Raw genomic sequence first — 19,995 nt, 5'->3', positions numbered from 1 at the left:
GAATAACAGTTAGTTGGAATGCTGTTAACAGCATTCCCACTAAAATATGCTTCCTATAAAACAAATAGCTATCCATGGTTTATCTCTTATGACCACTATTGAATATATAAAGAGTTTAAATATTACGCACTGCAGTGACAATCAAATCACATGATTTATATGGTATTGCCATTTAGACATAAATTTGTTTTTTTTTAAATGTTCAGGCCCTTCTGTTGGGAGCAGTTATCCAAAAAGAAAAGAAAAAGACACACTTGCACACACACACACACACACACACACACACACACACACACACACACACACACACACACACACACACACACACACACACACACACACACACACACACACACACACACACACACACACACACACACAAACAGACACATGCAGTCAGGGTGAAGGGAGGCAGTGAAAAATGCAGGCATTGGAGCTATGGCAGCTGTGCCCCCCAGATGCTTGCATCTGGTCCAATCTGGCAACATGTTCTTCACACATGCATTTATACACACACACACACACACACACACACACACACACACACACACACACACACACACACACACACACACACACACACACACACACACACACACACACACACACACACACACACACACACACACACCTGCCAACTACACCTGCTGCTACAGCCAACAGAAAACAGTCGGGCTAAAATTGGTTTGGCAGAAGAGAGTTTAGAAGACTCTGGATTGGCTTTTTCATCTCAAAATATTGACTTTGTGTTGAACCATTTGCATTAATTTGAATTGCAGATTCTTCATGCACTTATCTTGTTTTGAAACCTGTATCTGTACATCCTTGATTGCTTAGTTTCGGGAGTTGATCAAACTTTGTTAGAATTATTCAAATGTTATCTACAATATAATAGAACATATTCTTCCATGAGTCCTTAATGGACTCTATTAAACAAAGAGAGAGGGCCTGCTTCTCTCTGGAAGATAAAGAACGAGCCTTCTGCCAGGCTCAGACAGTGTTATCTTCTATATGGTGGTGTGGTGGGCCCTATCAAAATGCGATTAAAATGACTGACGGGCGCTATCTTCTTTCCCTCCACAGGTCCGCATATTCCCATACCTGATTGGTCGAGAGTCAGCCTTCGCAGATAATCTGAAATGGATGGCCTGTGCTAACAAAGGTGGGATCTTACAACACATGCATAGACCTCTGCTTTTTTTCTACTTTTAATCTGTTTTTGCAAAATAAAGTTTCCGCTTGAGGCTTTTAGCCGAGCGAAAGTGAATACATTAGGAGCTCAGAATTTGTTATGTGTGTTTGTCATGTGTGTCTGTGTAGGTGCATTAAATAGACATGTGTTTGTCAGTGCTCATCAGTTGTAAGCAGGCAGCAGTTCCAGTTGCACAAATATGAAATGTCATCATCATCATTACATATTCCTCTAAGCCTAAAGTCCTCACTATCTTGACGATACACCACTTTCCAGTCGCTTTGTGTGTGGTCATGGTTGTCTCAGTGCGTAGAGCACTTTCCTTCAGGTTGCTATATTTAGCTTGGAGGTGGGTGACAGAGACAGTCTGGCTCCATTTCCTCAGGCTGCTGTAGATAAGAAGATCAAGCTATGGGTCACACAAGGGGTGTGCCTGTGTTTTTTTTCTGGGTGTGTGTGTGTGTGTGTGTGTGCATATGTGTAACATAAGAGGAGAGGGCATACACAGTTTAGCTTGGATGTGATATCAGAGAACACAACCAGTCAGTTTGCGGGTGTTAGTGGTGATGATGAGACTGGCATGTGTGTGTGCGGTGCTACATAGTGTGTGTGTGTGTGTGTGTGTGTGTGTGTGTGTGTGTGTGTGTGTGTGTGTGTGTGTGTGTGTGTGTGTGTGTGTGTGTGTGTGTGTGTGTGTGTGTGTGTGTGTGTGTGTGTGTGTGTGTGTGTGTGTGTGTGTGTGTGTGTGTGTGTGTGTGTGTGTGTGTGTGTGTGTGTGTTGCATGATGATTCAGACTTTTGTCAGTGACATCCTCTACAGCCTGCAGGAGCTGCGCAACACCGTCTTCGCTCTGCTCCCTGGTCACAACATCTCTATTCAAACTACTGCAGAATATTTGGTTTTACTGCTTTGGATTGTTTTAAAGTTGAAAGTGAGGTAAAGTCTAACGTCAGCCCTGTCACTAAAGGCTCTGACTGATGTCAACATCTCTCCGTATGGCTTAGGATCGGAGCAAAGAATAGTGTTGAGTTGATGGAAATGCCAGATGTCAGGCACATGTGGTAATATACATTTAAGTCTTAGGGATTGAATAACCGCCAAACCTTTCAGATCTACCAGCTACTAATGTATAGATGTGTAATACATAACATATAAGAAGTGCATGGATGGCAATCAACAAGAAAACGATGCAGGTCTTGCTTCAAATGTTCCCCACCACTCCACTCGTACCTTGCTGTGTTGCTCACTCGACTCAGGTTCACCCTGGTCCTCTTCTTGTTTAAACAAATGGTTAGGTTGAATTCATTTAAGTTACCAAATAGTAACAAATTAAATCCTAATAACCCTTAAGCCCCTGTCACACTGTCCCGAAATTGACACCCGATGGACACACGAATATGGAATTGTGAATTTCGCACGAAGATGGCCCCGAACCACACACGAAGGCAACATTTACATTACATTTAAGACATACAACTGCAACAAAAGTAACACAAACAATTATGTTAAAGTATTATGATACTGTACTGATATTTTCCGACTTTGTTCTTTACTTTCTCCGTCTTTATATGTAGAAGATATTAAGTTTTCTCCGTCATGTTGTTTCCATAGCAACAACAACTTCCTCGCCTTCAAAATAATATATTATATCCTTTTTAGTTTCACAGAACACAAATTAGGTTATTTACATAATATGTTTACATGATTTTGTTGTGCAATAAAACAACCAGATGGACACACGATAAAGGAAATGTTCAAATTCAGCTCTGATCGTAACAACATCGGGCCATTCGTGAGGGCATCTTAAGCCATCTTTGTGATGCCAAAGATTTTGCCACCGCTCCCGAAGTTGCTGCCGGAGCCTGAGAAACTCCACCGGCGGTCATACAATGGCTTAAGATGCCCTCACGAATGGCCCAATGTTGTTACGATCAGAGCCGAATTTGAACATTTCCTTAATCGTGTGTCCATCGGTTGTCAATTTCGGGACAGTGTGACAGGGGCTTTAAGGGGAGGGTTATCATTCTGAAAAAAGAGTTTAACCTTCAGCCGCACCCCACTCTCTGCTCTTCTTCCTCTATTATCACCTTGCTTGTGTCTCCCATCATAGTGCAAAAGATCTGTCCTCTTGGGACTGACAACCAATCAATAATGATATTTGACAACCTGTGGCTGTGAAACTAATAGAGATCATAAGATAAACTATTCTTTTATGTTTTGTGTATATCAATTCATTTTCTAACAGGCACATTTTAAACATACACTTAAATATGTGAACACTGCCGTCTTTATAGTCTTTCTTTGGGAAGTAGCATGGTTAAGCACCAAATCATAACACACTTTGAACCAGCCCTGTGTGTCTTATTAAGCCCTGAATATAGCACAGTTATCAGCAAGCCCATATGTTGTCTTTACTGGCACAGAAGATAAATAATAAGCCCTTGTGAAGGCTTGCTAATGTAACCAGCAGCCATGTGTGAGAGGCACTTACTAACTGGGACTACGGTAAGCCACAGTGTCCTACTTTTTATACTTGAAATTACAAAATATACTTCCACAGATTTCAGCTTTAACAGAACTTTTAAATCCAAGCAGACACATATACCTAGTTTAAGGCCTACAAAAAAAAAAAATGTGATTATATGGAAATAAAATCAGTGCAGAGTTCCTCTTTAATGCCCATGGTTTTGAAAATAAATGTCACATATAGGTGAATGTTTTTAATTGTTCTCTTTTATCCTCTCTTATCCTTTCGCCTGTGTCTACTTGTCTTTCATCCTTTTTATTTTATTTTATATTTTTTTATAACTAATGCTGTTGATATTTTGTGATTTTAAGGGTGTCTATTACCATCTGGCCGGGGACAACAGCTGGAAATTAGCCATGTCGGCTAAAGCTGCTCCATTTACTGTTTTTGTGTCAGTTCATCAATGGGGACTGTCCACGACACTATAAATAAATAAACTAAACTAAACTTAGTTTAGACTTAGACAAATTTGTATTGTCCCACATCATGTCGTCTTTTATCCCCACCCCATCTATTATTTATTTTCTTGCATTTTGAGACCTTGTTGTGTAGTTTTTGCTTACATTACATTCAAACTAAGGTCCTTCAAAATACATTAAAGCCGTCAACCTGACCAGCGCATGCAGTGGCTGTCCTGTCCTCTGAGTAGGTGTACCATGTCATTGAAAGCCAGCAGGATTCATTTTTCTCCCCCAGCTGCTCTCTATGGCCCAGTCTGAAGGATGCCCTCAGCCTGCCAGAGGGAGCACTCATTCTTCACTCACCACTGTGATGAACGATGTGGTTAGACTGAGGCAGCTTGCTTTGTGTGAGATGTGAGTCCGGACTTGTGTGTTGTCATTTTACTGTCTGCTGGAATAATAGCTGGATCCGATTGTCTCTGAAGGATGAAAAGGAGGAATCTGACATGGTTCACTTCCAGGTCAAGTTCAAGAGCAGGTTTATTCTGGTTGCTATACTCATTGCAGTAATCAGGTGGCTTTTAATGCGTCCAGTGTGTGGGTACAACAAGATTTTGTTAGTTTTTTATGTGGTATTTGATTATCAGTGATTGGTACAATCCTTAGTAATTTGGTGTGACACATGGTATCTTTCATGGGTGTGTGTAAGATGTATAAACTTTTTTCTCCCTGTGGAGTAAAGGTCGTTGCTGGGAACGATGACCCTCTCCTCCAGCTATGATTTTCTCCATGACTGCCTCACTGTGATGGAGGCAGTTTGCTGCTTTTATGGATGTGTGGAAATGTGGTTGTCGTTCTCTTTTCCCTTATTTTTGTGTCACTTCTTTTCCCTCTCTTCAAATCTACCCCCCTGCAAAGATAACATATATTCCCTCCTGCAATTTCACATTAGCATCATAATGGCGGCATTACCAGCAGTAGGGAATGGCATTGCATTTGGTTTAACTGAGTTTTTCCATTACATTTACATACCACTTACCAACTCACAAACCCATGCTGGTTCGCTTTCACTCGTTCATGACTGGAGGGAGTTCTTCAGCTGTTACACATACTTGCATCCAGGTGTGTGTCTGCTTCATCAGGCAAATATCTGCTGCCTACTTTACTGTATCCAGATGTAGTTCCTCTGCTTTGGTATCAGGATGAATACAATAGGAGTGATAGCTTGGAAAAAAGATTATATAGTTAAGCTGATATTGGAAGCGACAATTGCTGCTCTTTTTTGGAACCAAAGAGACTGTACGTATAATCCCAGCGCAGGAAAATGTCAGAAGATTAAATCTGTACACTCTCGCTTGTTTGCAAGCATCTCAGTTAAATACTTCATCATCATTCCTCTCTTCCTCTTCCTCTTTGTGCCCAACAGGCTACTTCACTCAGATTTCAACATTGGCAGATGTGCAAGAGAATGTGATGGAGTATCTCCATGTGCTGAGTCGTCCAAAGGTGATCGACCGGGAGCACGACACGGTGTGGACTGAGGCTTACATCGACAACACTGTGAGTTTTGATCATGCCCTCTCTCACATGGTACCAGTTCCAACAGTTACCTCACACCCTCCCACTGGGTTGGGAGCACAGACAAATCTGTGATTGATTCACAGATTTCAACCTTTTCAAAAAGTGCACTACAAAAAAATGGTATGATCAAGATGGACGACTTTATAATCCAAAGGAGGGTTGTAGTGATAGTTTGAAAGTGGAGGCCTAACACTGTGTTTTGCCTGTGTACGTCTCAGACTGAATGTGTGAAAGTGTGTGTGAGCAGCAGATGGAACTATTAAGTCAATGAGCCTCCTGTGTGTGTTTGCGAGTCGTGTAGCATGAGTATGTTACATACAGTGATTTCACTCATGTGCTGACTAAACACATGTTGCTTATTTCCACTATAATATCTTAACTCATATAATCATGCATTGCTAAATGCTCTCTTCATGCCTTATAGTTCCCTTTATAATTGCTAAAAGAGCCCAAAGAATAACGCCTTACCTACACAATAGGATCTTGTGCTATAAGATAATTTGCGCACACTGTACCTTTCATGCTTGCACAATGATTCTTTTATTAGTGCTTTGCTATAAAGAGTGAATTGCAGTCATTTGTCCTCCACTATTTCTGAATGGATTGTGAGAGAGAGCTCCAAAAATGTAAGGAGACAAAGGCAAGTGCCCTCTAGCAGAAAAACGCACAGGCTATCAACACTGCATGGAAATGGATTGGTTTTCTCTGCGACCCTCTTCATATTCCTTTTACCTTTTCCTGTCTTTCTCTGCTTATTTCCTTCTCTTTGCCCTCATTATCCCCATCTATGTATCCCAGTCAGTGCATTCACCCACACTGACTCAACACTAACAGCTTAAGTGTTGTGTCCTCTACTGTGACCCTCCCAGCCATACAAATCTCCTCCTGACACAGTCACAGTTTTTAAAGTTCCAGTCAATGCCAGGGGATTCTACACACCCACAGATGCTGGCACTCCTTTCAGTGGAACCTGCACTTTTTAACACTTATCCACAAACTGACAACCCTTTCTGTCCCCCCCCCCCCTCCTCCTTGATCTGTTCTTTTTAGCTCCCCCAAGCTCAAAAGGTAAAACAAATCTGATTTGAGGTCATCGCTGTATTGTGCTGTGTTGAGGCCTGGTGTGTGTTCATGGGCATTTCATGTGCATGTGCGTTTTGGTCTCCGATCTCTTTGAGATGACGGCATAATTTGGGTGAACTAACTACCATACTGACCCATGGCATTTTCTTGTGTGTCAGTGTCGTACGTCGCTCCTCAACCTCCTGATTCAAACCATGCATCGTGGTTGTCAAAGGTTCAGTTGATCGCTCTATTCTGCACGTCTGATCAAGCACACGCACATGTCTGAGCAGCACACGCTCACACTCATTCATCATTGGTGATGCTGTGTTAGCCGTGCTTTGCCAGTGTCTCTGGGGCTGGCATTGTGACCATCCGTGTAAATGTGAGGCCACGTTTCTGCTCTTGTGCCTGTGTGGTTTTGGTGTGAAAACAAGATTGCCTGTGTTATTTATCTGGGTAGAATTCTCCAGAATAAGCTGTTTTGTTATCTTGTGGGTCAAAATCCAATAGCCTGTAATGACTGGGTGGGATGATCTATTCTGACGCCTTTTTATCGTGTTCAGCGTTTTATTTTTTCGTTTTTTATGAATGATGTGGGTTGAGATAAGCAGCTCTATAATCATAACAAAGATGATGGTGAATCAAAACGGTGCTCTGTCCCCCTGTCGGCATGAGCTGAGCACAGAGCAGTCCCATCAGACAGCTGGCAGGCCATATGTCTGACATAGAACTGTTAGTGTGATAGATCCATGCTTATTGACATGGAGGCGGCTCAGCAGAAAACGGAAATAGATATCACATTGTCAGACAGGATAATTGGGATAAGCAAAGAGTCTGCACTGCAATAAGTTCTTTGCATGTAATCATCCCAGCACAGCTCCGTCCTGGGTGTACGACACAAAGTCAAACACACAGTGACAGAAAGACACACACACACACCCTGCATAGTAATAGTGCCTGATAAGGAGTTAGCAGAACTCCTGGGATTGGCTCAGTGTTGGGGAAGTGATGAGCATCTACTATCTATGTTTCAGGGCTGATGTGTATCATCATTCCTTCATCCTATCTTTTTCCTCTCCTCTCCATCCCTCTCAGGGCGACTCAATATTCTTTCTAGCCTCTCAATTTTTTGTCCGTCTGTTTCTCTTCGCGCCTCCATCCCCAGCTCTTCCCCCCCCACCTGCGCTCCCCCCTCCTGTCCTGTACCCCTCCCTCCTCCCCCTCCTCTCCTTCGTCTCACTAGCTTCATCCATCATTCTCCGGCTCATTTGGCTTTGTTTCCCACTCTGTCGGATGAACTGACACTGGAGCTCAGGGATGATGGGAGGGAGGTGGGGGTGACGGAATGTGTCGGGGGGAGATATTTGAGGACAAGTGTAGGGAGGGTGAGAAAAAGAATGTCAAATATTTGCAAAAAAACTTGTGAAGAGAACTTGAAGGATGTAAAGAAGGACTTTGGGATGAGAAGAGGGATTTTTTCCCTGAAATTCAAAGAACAAGATTGATACTTGGTAAAGCTGCAACCGTTGATTACCATTTGATGGCAAATTGAAGTAGTGGGCTGTCCACATTTCATGAAAGATGAATATATACTCACTCAAGAGTGATTGAGGCAAACACAAGCTTTCATAGATGTGGCAGATCCGTGCCAGCTCTGCTCCCCTTTGGGTATGTGTTGCTTTCCCCACAGGAGCCTACAGGGGGCTTTGGCTCCAGGGCTTACACACACAACATCATTAAACCCCAGTCTCTAAAGAAACAAGAGTCACCTCGTTCACCAGAACACAATTTCTCACAGCAACCTATATTCTAGGTGTCCTATGAAACGGCTTACATGGGACAGGGTGTGTGTATCTCTGAGGAGTGCCAGTGTGAGGGTATGTGTGGGAATTTGTGTCTGTGGAGAGCGAGTGTATCAGAGAGATACTTTTTCATACTCTGACCCACAGCAGGGGAAAGGACATACACACATCATTTGCTCTGACTGAAACAGATGGAGCTGCGAAGGCAATGATGATGCAGATTTGGATCAAATGTGTCTTGAGTTTTGACCTTGTATTAGAGGTTGCTGGTTATGTATGATATGTCAAATTCCAGATACAGTGGACTCCCTCAGGGGCTTGGGGCACGGTCGTTTCGGAGAACACTCACTCATAGGGTTCAAGGAGGAGCCTTTTTCCTGTCCTGGGTTTGGATAATGAAGCACAGGTTTAAAGGTCTCCCCTCCTCTGGGTAGGCTAAGTGAGGATCCTCTGTAGCTGTGCTGCTGGCTTTGAATCCAACATATGTAGTTACTGTCTGCCCCATGCAACTCTTGTTATCTGCTTGATTACAGTATGCCATTTCCCAGAGCAGCTGGGCTACTCTGATTTTTTCTTTCTTATATATATATTTTTTTTATTGAGCAAGTACAACGTATACAATTGCAGAATAAGAAAGGGACAGAAACATAATGCTCACTTTCAGTTTTCTATTTTAAACATCCCACCCCACATCCCCACCCCGCCTCGACCTCAGGTAAAAAAAAAAAATGAAGCGCACAAAAAAAAAAAAATCTAAATCATTAATAATAATAAGGGAAAACTGTAAGCAAAGATATTCTTACAATAAGAGTAATATGAACCGAATGGACTCAATCATCTGATCTGTTAGGCATAATGTACTGTTAGGCATAATGTACAGAGTGTCCATGAAAGATAAAAACGTGTTCTTTAAACAACCTGATATAGAAAAGAACCTCAGTTTTTCCAACTTCACATTGTTTAGAACCTCCTCGATCCACTGAACATGAGATGGGGGCAAAGCGTGCTTCCAATTTAGGAGAATTCAACGCCTAGCTAGCAGGGTGCTGAAAGCCATGACATGGCGCGACCCGACCGAGAGCGCCTTGTTAGGTGAGATACCAAAAATAGCAGAAAGGGGATTCGGATCTATCTCTGCCTTTTTGTAATGTATCAAATATTCAGGACCAACAGTTTGTCAACTTCGGACATGACCTAAACATATGTATAAGGTCTACTGGGGACTGGCCACATCTGTTCAGGCATCGGCAACCCTGATTTTGAACAAAAGCATGTACTAAATATAAAACAATTCTAGACTACACAATGTAAAAATGTGATAACTTTCAGTCCATACCTTTGCAGACTTCTGATATATGATCCAATAGACTAGAGCTTGGAAATAGATTTTGTATTTTTAGATGAGGCTCTTCTCATTTACCCTGTCCTTTGATCGATCCTGTACTCCAGCAGCAAGGCTGACCATTGTTACCGCAGCTGTACTTAGTTGTGCTCTGCTCTCTCTTTGATGTCCAATCCTGCGTACTGAATTGCTATTACCAGCTGTCTGAGCTCAGGTCACCAATTCCCTTTTCCTCAGTGTCCAAGGGAGAGAGAATGGATGCTGGCAGTTTCCTGTTATTACCTATTATTACTGGAGGTAGATGGGGGGTGAGCCCCTGAGGAAGGAGAGTGATCAGAAAGCGTGTAATGTTCAGTTAAGAGGGTTGGTTTAATAGGGCAGTTTTCTGAGAAAAAGTGCTATAGTGGGATCTAATATCTAAGTCTAACAGATTAATACTATAGCTGTAGCAGAAATGGATCACATGCAACATGATTTATCTTTTTTGCCACAACTGTGCACTGTGTTCTGGGATTCATAATGCACCAAATGGACCAATTACTCGTGGTGACTAGAACATAAACTGCGTGAGTGACTGACATTCAGACAGTTTTGACATTTCTGAGTGGACAAGGTCGGACCAATTTTTGCAGAGTGGGAAGCATTTCTCCAGTATCTTCATAAGAGAGTCAAGCTTTCATCTCTAATGGATACCATCGTCAGATACAGACAGCCGCTGGAAAGATAAATATCATAATTATTCCAGCAGTCTTTAAGGAGGGAAGATACCCAGATCCAAACTAAAGGCACTGCCTTTGGATAAGCTTATTCTGCAAGACATCAAAGGCACGCTGTGATTGAGCACATTTTAAAGCAAATAATAAACATGAATAAAACATGTCATGGAAGTTTTGTAGGTCCCTCAAGAAGATAATATGACTGCTGCAGAAGTCCTATCAGGTTAACTACTTAAAGAACAAGTGTTATGCAGCTTGAGATAATTATACCCGGAAAGATGATTCATACAATGTGAATAGGCCATTTATTTTGTAACTATAATGTTTCATCATTAGCTTTCCTTCTGTCTCTCTTTGTCCTTTCTCACCCTCTTAATGGCTGTATCTCACCTTTCCCCCCTCATGACTCAGATGGACGACGGTAAATGTCCGGTTCTGATGACCACAGTGGCAATGCCAGTGTTCAGTACCAAGAATGAGACTGTAAGTGCACATTTACTTCTATAGAACCAAAATCACATTCACTGTGACTGCCATTATGTTTCTCCCACTCTTTTGCTCCAACAAAACAGCTTAGTTTAATTGAAAAACTATGCAATTACGTATTGCATAATGGACAAGGAATTAGGGTTTTAAACAATAGACACAAATTGTGAAATAATGGTTAATTATGTTCATTTTTGATGGACACTAATTGTAGTTTGATTAGAGTCTGTAAATTAGGAAACAATAGAGCATCACTAATTCAATATAGATTGGTCATAAACAGTGGATCTGTAGGAGTCTGTGCTGTTTAATTAACCTTTAAAATGCAACTTATAATATTTGTAATGTCTGTGTTTCCAGAGAAACCGAGGCATCTTGCTGGGGGTGGTTGGGACGGACGTGCCTGTGTCTGAGCTGCTCAAGACCGTCCCCAAATACAAGGTAGTGCACCCAACGTCAATTTGTTACACCTAAAAAAAAATGGATCTTAATGGCTATAGCAGAAACCCTTTAAGATGATCACACATTTTATTATAATGTTTTTTAACTGAAGGAATTGGGCATTTTCCAGGATGCTGAGTCATTAAAAACTACAGCTATGTACTGTAACGTTTTTCTTATACGTGAATATGCAAGTCCAACTCAGACAATTGTAATTTAGTGCAGTAATTGAATGGCAAACTCAGAAATAGATAAATCACATTTTCTTTGTTGACCTTTGGAAATTATTTTTCACGGCTCTTTCCTCAAGTCCAATAATGACAGGAAAATGATACACTTTATACTAATACATTCTGATACTGCTCCCCGCCACATCCTGATGATGTCTTTCACTTGTAGATTTGAAGCTTGGTTGGGTGTAAGAGTTTGACATTTGAAAGTGTATTATTTGTCCAGACGTAGATTAATTACACCACCTCCTTTGTGTTGTGGAGTTCTGTGAATTCCCACACAAAGACGAAGATTATTATGCCAGTAAAAAAAATGAAAGAGCTTGATTAGTCCATATTTGAAATTGAGTACAGATTTGTCATGCATTCATTTGGTGTGTGTGTGTGTGTGCGCCCACATTTGCGTGTATCCTTTCTAGCTTGGCATCCATGGCTACGCCTTTGCAATCACCAACAACGGCTACATCCTCACACACCCAGATCTACGGCCACTTGTGAGTATTCCCCCCAGCACCATTGGGTTGCTCTGTAACAAGTTGTCTGAGTATGAACCTTATTATCATAACAATCCCTTCTAGAGATTGAAGTTAAATGTAATCATTTATTTTGTACATGCAACTGAGGAATACTAACTCTTGTGTTCATGTCAAGTCAATTACTGATTTCATTGTCACACTGAGTTGCCGATTTACGGAGAAAATGAGTGCGTAGTTGTGCGGCTGCTCTCTTTGCCGCGCGGTGTGTGTGTCTGTTGGCTGCGTGTCGGTATGTAGATGAGGAGAGTGTGTTCCAGGCCTCCGCTGTGCTGTGCATAGACAGAGATACAGCTTCTGAATGGCTGTGATTAACTCTATTGTACTCACTCACTCCTATCACAAGAGGATAAGGGTGGGGGAGCAGGGGGGGGGAGGATTGAGGAGTGCAAGGGACCTGCCTAATGTGAGAGTAGGTGCAGGGTGACAAAGCAGGGTGCAACACATGGATGAAAAAGGAGTGGTAGAGAGGGATGAGGGGACATCAGACAAGGAGGAGAGGAGACAGTGAGAGGGACAGACAGATTGTTTAACTGCAGTCTAATTAAAGATGTTAATGAACAGTGTTTAACAACTAATGGGGGGTGGGAGGCTGTCCACAGATGAATGAAGAGCTGGACTCACACAAAGACACACATATAGTACACATTAGATTCTCTGGCCTCAAAATAATCTGTTACATATTCTGATGCTTTAACACGTCTGGCCGTATAAAGGTTAGTTCATTGAAAATCACATTCATTTGATCTAATTCTGGATTATTAAGAAAAAGGTGATTGATATCAATCTCACATTTTTCCGTTAAGTAGGAAGCTAGCTGCAAAAGATACATACTAAACAAATTAAATATAGTGTGTTAATACTGAGTTATTAATGTGCCATTATGTGGATTTGTTGTTACTTTGGACAGAGCTAGGCCAACTGTCCCCTGTCCTGATAGAAAATACATGCTCATTATCATTTGTCAATTATTTCAGCGTTTTAAATTATGATTTTATCTGGTTTATACCATTTTAAATTGAACAATTTGAGAATGTTACCTTTGGCTGTGGGAAATTGTTATTTTAATGACCAACAAACCAGGCCATACAAAGGAAAATAGATTCATTTATAGTAAAACATTTTTAACAATTGGATGCAGCACTAGTGTGGTGCAAAATATTTGTTAACTTCGCATTTTTCTTCAGTATTTCTAACTGTGCATGCATGTGTGTTTCCGTGTGCCTGTGTGTCCAGTATGGAGATGGCAAGAAGCGAAAGCGAAAGCCAAACTACAGCAGTGTGGATCTGTTCGAGGTGGAATGGGAGGATAAGGAGGACACGGTGAGACCCTCGAGTAAATCCACTCTAAGCCTCATCGCAGTACTCAATGCAAATATGATGTTTAAGAGTGGGTATGTGCTTTGTGTTGCTAGCTGAGAAATGCCATGGTCAACAGGAAGACAGGGACCTTCTCCATGGAGGTGAAGAAGAGTGTTGACAAAGGGGTGAGGAATCTAAAATTCAGAAATCAACCCAAAACACACAAACAAGCGCTTTTCTGATGGTCCAAAAAGGTGTGCCTGCAGAGAGAATCCACCCTGCCAAGGGGTTGTCACACTTGGCACGGTGATATGCAGGATTGACTTGGGGATTTGTTTCTGATTTTGTTTGCTATGCATGCACGGGTGTGTGTCTGTCTGTGAGTTGAGCCCCTTATCTTCACCAAGCACATGTTGCTGAGCACTGGAGAGACAGCAGCCCAATGATTCTCGTTTACTACTTTCCTATCTGAGAGAGACGCATTCAGGTGTGTGTTGGTGTGTGGGTGTGCATGTTTGTGTGTCTGTGTGGGTGTGCATGCCTGTGTGTGTGTGTGTTTGTGTGTGTGTGTGTGTGTGTGTGTGTGTGTGTGTGTGTGTGTGTGTGTGTGTGTGTGTGTGTGTGTGTGTGTTGTGTGTGTGTGTGTGTGTGTGTGTGTGTGTGTGTGTGTGTGTGTGTGTGTGTGTGTGTGTGTACACTTTGCATTTTCTAAGCTTAGTAGAGAGCATTATACATTAGCCTGATTATTAAGCATTCAATATGTTAATTCATTCACACACACTCTCTCAAATGTACACACAGATGCATATTCACCATCCTTATCCAACTATTCACGCAGTGTAAAAACACCATCAGCACAGTGGCAGATAGTGTCACAACCGGACCATTTAATCCACTAGATGGAGCCAGACAGCAGGACATCACATCAGATAACCGCTATCACACTGCCCACTGTTTACTGCAGCGTGTAATAAAGTGTATTCCTCTCTTTTATTTCAGAAACGTGTGCTGGTGTTGCATAATGATTACTATTACACAGACATCAAAGGGACTCCTTTCAGGTAGGAAAAGGATACATTTGTTGACATGTGAATAAGCTCCTGAAGGACTGAGGTGCCAGTATTTACAGTTGTCTTTCTGTCATCTAAGAAAACGTTTTTATTTCTATTTTAGTCTGGGGGTAGCCCTATCCAGAGGCCATGGAAAGTTTTTCTTCAGAGGGAATGTCACAGTGGAGGAAGGTGGGAAATCTTTCTTTTATTTAATCTGCATTTTCTCACTTTTGCTCATTTGTTTCCTGTATTGTTTCTGTCTGTTTGCTCAACCCCCTCTTCCCCTATCTGTATTTATTTATATATTTTGTCACTAATTTGCACTCAACTCAAATGTATTTACTATACAGCAGGATAGTAAAAATCGTACAGATTTACTTAAAGAAAAGAGTACCAATACCAAATTTGACACAATATAATATTATTTAAATATTACTAGGTTTCATTACAGGTGAAAATTGCGTTAATAATTGTTTTGAGGTAAAATACAAAAGCATGGTGTACTTACAAAATGTAATCTATGCCGTGGGAGGAAGAACTCCTTATTATATCTTATTTTACTTTCTGTGGATTATAATTGCATCACTTAAAGTTGAATTAGAATGTAATAATGAGTGAGCTTCTGATGAACAAATATGTATAACAAGTTTTTTGCACTTGTTAGTGAATGTCATTAAATTATAGAATCTGGAGAGCACTCTATTCTTTGATTAGCTTTTCGTGCCTCATTTGTTTAATTTTGTTATATTTGATGAGAAGAGTTTTTTCCGGTAAACGTCTGAAACAAAAATCACGTAGTAAGAAGTTTCACTGAAGTATGCTTCACTTTTACGCTTGGGTTAAATACCTTCACTGAGCCTTCTTACGAAATGTAAAGTATAGGGCAACTCCAGCATTACCAAAGTAATGGCTTTCTTAAGGTCTTATATTATACACTAGTATTGTTATTACTGGTGGATTAATATATAAGCTTTTTTGTTTTTGAGATAATGTTGGGTAGCTAAATTACAATGCACAATCATTTGCGAGCTGTTCATTTGTATCTAAAATGTTCAAATTGTGTAAAGTGTACAATTGATATGTATAAAGTAGCATACAATAGAAAGAAACTAACTAAACTCTATTTAGTCACATCCACCACTGAATACTGTATCTCATTATGCAACTTTTTTGCTTCCTTTTCTTTCTATGTGCGTCTCTCTCTCTGTGTAACACGCTCACACACTCTTTCAGAAATTATGAATTAATAATGAACTTTTCCACAATTGGACAGGAAGTTAAACATTTATTTAATGACTCCTAAGTGTGACCCTCTTTTGAGAGTGCAATGTTTTTGCCCCTGATTATTTATCCAGCCTCATAAATGTTAATATTTGTGTGTGTGTGTGTGTGTGTGTGTGTGTGTGTGTGTGTGTGTGTGTGTGTGTGTGTGTGTGTGTGTGTGTGTGTGTGTGTGTGTGTGTGTGTGTGTGTGTGTGTGTGTGTGTGTGTGTGTGTGTGTGTGTGTGTTTCTCCAAACATGTCCATCAAGCGGAGCTCTCTGAGCATGACTTGGCTCTTCCTGATCTAATCAGAACTGTCACATCCATTCAAAAAACACATTTTTCACCCCTGGTGTGTGTGATTAAAAGTGTGTGCTTTTGAAGGTCTAGGTGCCTAGCCCTATTATTATGATTTTATATTGAGTGGTTTTGCTATGCTTTTGAGATATGAAGTTCTCATTTTCTTTTTAGGACTTCATGACTTGGAGCATCCTGATGTAGCGCTGGCAGATGAATGGTGAGGGTATTCGAATGATGCCGTATGTTTCTGACTGTATCATCCTCATTTCTTATTCAAGTCACGTTGTTATTGGACTTCATCCTTATTATTTTCCGTACTTATAAAATAAAAATAAATTACATTCCCACAGCACTACAAGAGTTATATAACAGCTCTGCAGGACTTTGACTTGATGGTTGTGTCACTTGATGAATTGTGGTCACAAAAATTAGGACCCAACATCTAAGTAAAGTAAAACAAATTCAAACAAATTCTGGTAAATGAGTCAACCTTTTTAGTTTTACTTCACATTTAATTCATCATAGATGCTGTGCAATGCAAAAAGCCGCCTGTCTATATGTTGGAGTTTGAGTTGTGATTACAATCTTAGGCAGATAATCATCTTAAAGCACCGTTTTCAAATAGCTGCTGCAAATCATGACTTTGTTACATGTTATTATACCAAATGTCCTTATTGCCGGTTCTTATTAAATTGCAGGACATACTGCAATACAGACGAGCACCCGGAGCACCGATACCTGTCCCAGATAGAGGCAATCAAACTCTACCTCAGTGGACATGAACCCCACCTACAATGTTAGTTCAATTCTTCCACCAACTCTCTGCCCATATCATTAAATAGCTTTAATATGTTCTGCTTGTTTTATGTAAACAAACACATTTGCGTTGTCAGGTGACAAGGAGCTGATCCAGGAGGTTCTGTTCGACGCTGTGGTGACGGCCCCTTTGGAGGCCTACTGGACGAGCCTCGTGCTCAACAAGTCGGAGTGAGTGAGCCACTCTATTCTTCCATATTCTTGTCAAAAACAGAAGAAAAAAAATTAATCACAAACGGAATGTTTTACTCTCTGAAATAGTCATGCTAATTGAGCATACATAGTGGCCGCTTTGGCCAGCTGCAGTTTGGAGTTTAAGATGTAAGGAATCACTCTGGTTTTATTGCTCATTTGAGTGAAGAAGACAAATAGTTTTGACTTTCAACGCTCTCAAGCTTCACATCAGGCCTGCAACGTGAGGGGTTTTATTTCATTGTATTTGCCGGCTTGTGTGTGTGTGTGTGCTGAGTGAGTGTGGGCCCCAGTGAGTTAAGTGTGAAATTGTATTCAAAGGAGATCTTATAATATTTTGATATGATTAATAATTTCCAGTTAAATGAATTATTAATCAGACATTATTGAAGGTACATTCTGACTGTGTATTTCCTGTTTGTTCACAAGTATACAGTAAATAATTGAGATCTCTATTTCTAAAACTGATTCCAGTGTGATATTTGGTGATTTATATCAATAGAGGTATTTAAACTAATGTGTTTAAGGTAAAGTGTCATTGTGCTCAACACATTTAAATATACATTTATTTTATATGTCACTCAGCTAAATTGTTCAGTGTGTATATGTTATAGTAGAGTAGACATAACGTAATACTAGCAAAGTTACAGTACTTAAAGGTGCTTAAAGGGACTCAAGATAACACAAAGGGTATATTGGTAAAATATAAACAGGATAATTTAAGAGAAATAAGGCAACATTACCTTATGTATTCTTCGTTGTAAATTAGATTTATTGAGTTAAGGAACTCAGGGCCCTTCCCTGATTAAACTAGGGAATAACTGGGCTACATAATGCTACAGACATTTGCAGAAAAAATATGTTAAGAATGGCATGAAATAGCTTTTAGTAAAAACCAAAATCTAAGGTTTGTTAAAGCCTCTGTTCTGTTTTATTGAGTTGGGTTACTTTATTTTTCCTATTACACAGGAACTCAGATAAAGGTGTAGAGATTGCCTACCTGGGCTCGAGAACAGGCCTGTCGAGGATCAACCTGTTTGTGGTGCCCGACGAGCTCACAAACCAGTAAGTATACTCGGTTTAGCAGTTTATAAGTACGTTTACTCACATAGACGTTAAAAAATGTATGTGTTGATTGCCTTAATGTGTAATATTCCATGGTTATATGTTGTGTTTTGTGCGTGTGCATCCTCTGAATCTTCATCCCCTTTGTTCCCCGTCTGCTTCAAGGGACTTCCTGACAGCTGAAGACAAAGAGGGAGTGTTCAACGCCGATCACTTTCCCCTGTGGTACAAGAGGGCAGCAGAACAAGTTCCTGGGACCTTCGTCTACTCGCTACCCTTCAACTCAGGTTGGCTATAAATGTGAACTTTCAAAACATTATACACTTTATTTAAATGTGTTTAGATCCACACAGTCACTATTACTAATGTAATACAATGAAACCGATAATCACTATATATTACTGGCACCAATTTAATAGTAACTTTTTGTCAAATGCACATTTAAAATGTAATACTCACTTACTAGTAATACTAGTACTACTAGAAATGACCTTTTCCACATTTCCTGCATCTCCTCTTTTCCTCTTTCACCCCTATTTGGTTATTTTTCTTCCCATGCATCTCTACCTCCCCTTCCTCCCTTATTAATTCTGGGCTGTGTTCTTGTGGACAGGACTGATTGCTGTGGGTTGAAATAAGATACGTTAGGAGGAGGTTCAGCCCTTTCCATAGTGACTTGGCCAGAACACACAAAAAGACACACAAAAAACACACACAGGCCCCTCGCGCCTGTACAGTTCAACTATGGCTCTACGAAATGGTTTCTCCTCCATTCCAGGGGGAATGTGTTCTCATCTGTCCTCGGCCTCAGGCTTTCCATTAGTGCCAGCTAATACAAGTGATCTGAAAGCCTCTTATTTACTCGTCGGACTTGCCTTGGATGCACTCTTCCTCGTAGGACCGTGGCAGTTAGCTGATGCCATGAAATAGTACTCTGTGGTATTAAGGTTTCTCTCTCCAATCACCCTGTGGTCAGTTCAATAAGTTCAATAAGGAATTATGACATGTGATCTGAACTCCTTGTGTGCCTGTGCGTGTTGTGTGTTGTTTCATGTGTGTTTGTTTTAGGATCAGAAAACAAGAGTGTGGTATTGGCCAGCACCGCCATTCAGCTTCTGGATGAGAGGAAATCACCCATAGCTGCGGGTAAGTGGGGACTCAAGTGGCTCTTTCTCTCTCACACTCACTTCTACACTGACAGACGCTGCGATATCTCTCCTTACAGTGCTATGTAGGCTTTGTTTTCCTGGTCTACAGTACTAACCGTACTTATTTTCCTTTTTTTTAGATGAAACACTCACTGCCCACATGTACTGACTGTACTGCTTTTTCTGTTCGTGCGCTTGCCCCTGCATTAACGTCATAAGGAGGCGAGAGTGTAACATGGCACAGACGTTTGCATCCAAGAGTATTTATACCTACATATATTAATAACCAGTTTCTTAAACGCCTTTTGTGCATTAGTTCTTTCCCCTGTGATTATTTAAGGCATAATGTGGCCTAGAGGATTTCATTGTGGCCTGCCTCCTCTCACGTCTGTGTGACTCAGAAGCGCCACAATGTCACGGACATATAATGCAACTTGCTGCAATCAGCAAGTTGATGGAATGAAGGGCAGCCTTGTTCTGTTTGCCATCCACTCAGTTATGGAGGAAGGAAATTCAAATTAAATGGAAGAAATGAAACATT

At 40.9% G+C, this 19,995-nt stretch overlaps 1 protein-coding gene across 1 annotated transcript in view; it reads left to right on the top strand.

Moving 5' to 3' along the window:
• Window positions 1-19,995, top strand: part of LOC307036272 (voltage-dependent calcium channel subunit alpha-2/delta-3-like) — a 112,622-nt gene that overhangs the window by 67,489 nt on the left and 25,138 nt on the right. Inside the window, exons 11-25 of the mRNA XM_079676420.1 lie at window positions 1,084-1,162; window positions 5,548-5,681; window positions 11,039-11,110; window positions 11,474-11,554; window positions 12,204-12,278; window positions 13,554-13,640; window positions 13,733-13,804; window positions 14,619-14,680; window positions 14,793-14,860; window positions 16,405-16,450; window positions 16,932-17,029; window positions 17,127-17,220; window positions 18,211-18,306; window positions 18,472-18,593; window positions 19,375-19,452. Of these exons, the coding sequence (XP_079532546.1) occupies window positions 1,084-1,162; window positions 5,548-5,681; window positions 11,039-11,110; window positions 11,474-11,554; window positions 12,204-12,278; window positions 13,554-13,640; window positions 13,733-13,804; window positions 14,619-14,680; window positions 14,793-14,860; window positions 16,405-16,450; window positions 16,932-17,029; window positions 17,127-17,220; window positions 18,211-18,306; window positions 18,472-18,593; window positions 19,375-19,452 (1,264 nt within the window). The remainder of the gene's footprint in view (window positions 1-1,083; window positions 1,163-5,547; window positions 5,682-11,038; window positions 11,111-11,473; window positions 11,555-12,203; window positions 12,279-13,553; window positions 13,641-13,732; window positions 13,805-14,618; window positions 14,681-14,792; window positions 14,861-16,404; window positions 16,451-16,931; window positions 17,030-17,126; window positions 17,221-18,210; window positions 18,307-18,471; window positions 18,594-19,374; window positions 19,453-19,995) is intronic.

The sequence above is a fragment of the Notothenia rossii genome, assembly GCF_949606895.1.
Source record: "Notothenia rossii genome assembly, chromosome: 4".
Classification (NCBI taxonomy): domain Eukaryota; kingdom Metazoa; phylum Chordata; class Actinopteri; order Perciformes; family Nototheniidae; genus Notothenia; species Notothenia rossii.
Note: the sequence above shows the minus strand (reverse complement) of the source record. Positions and strands in the feature narration are given on the sequence as shown.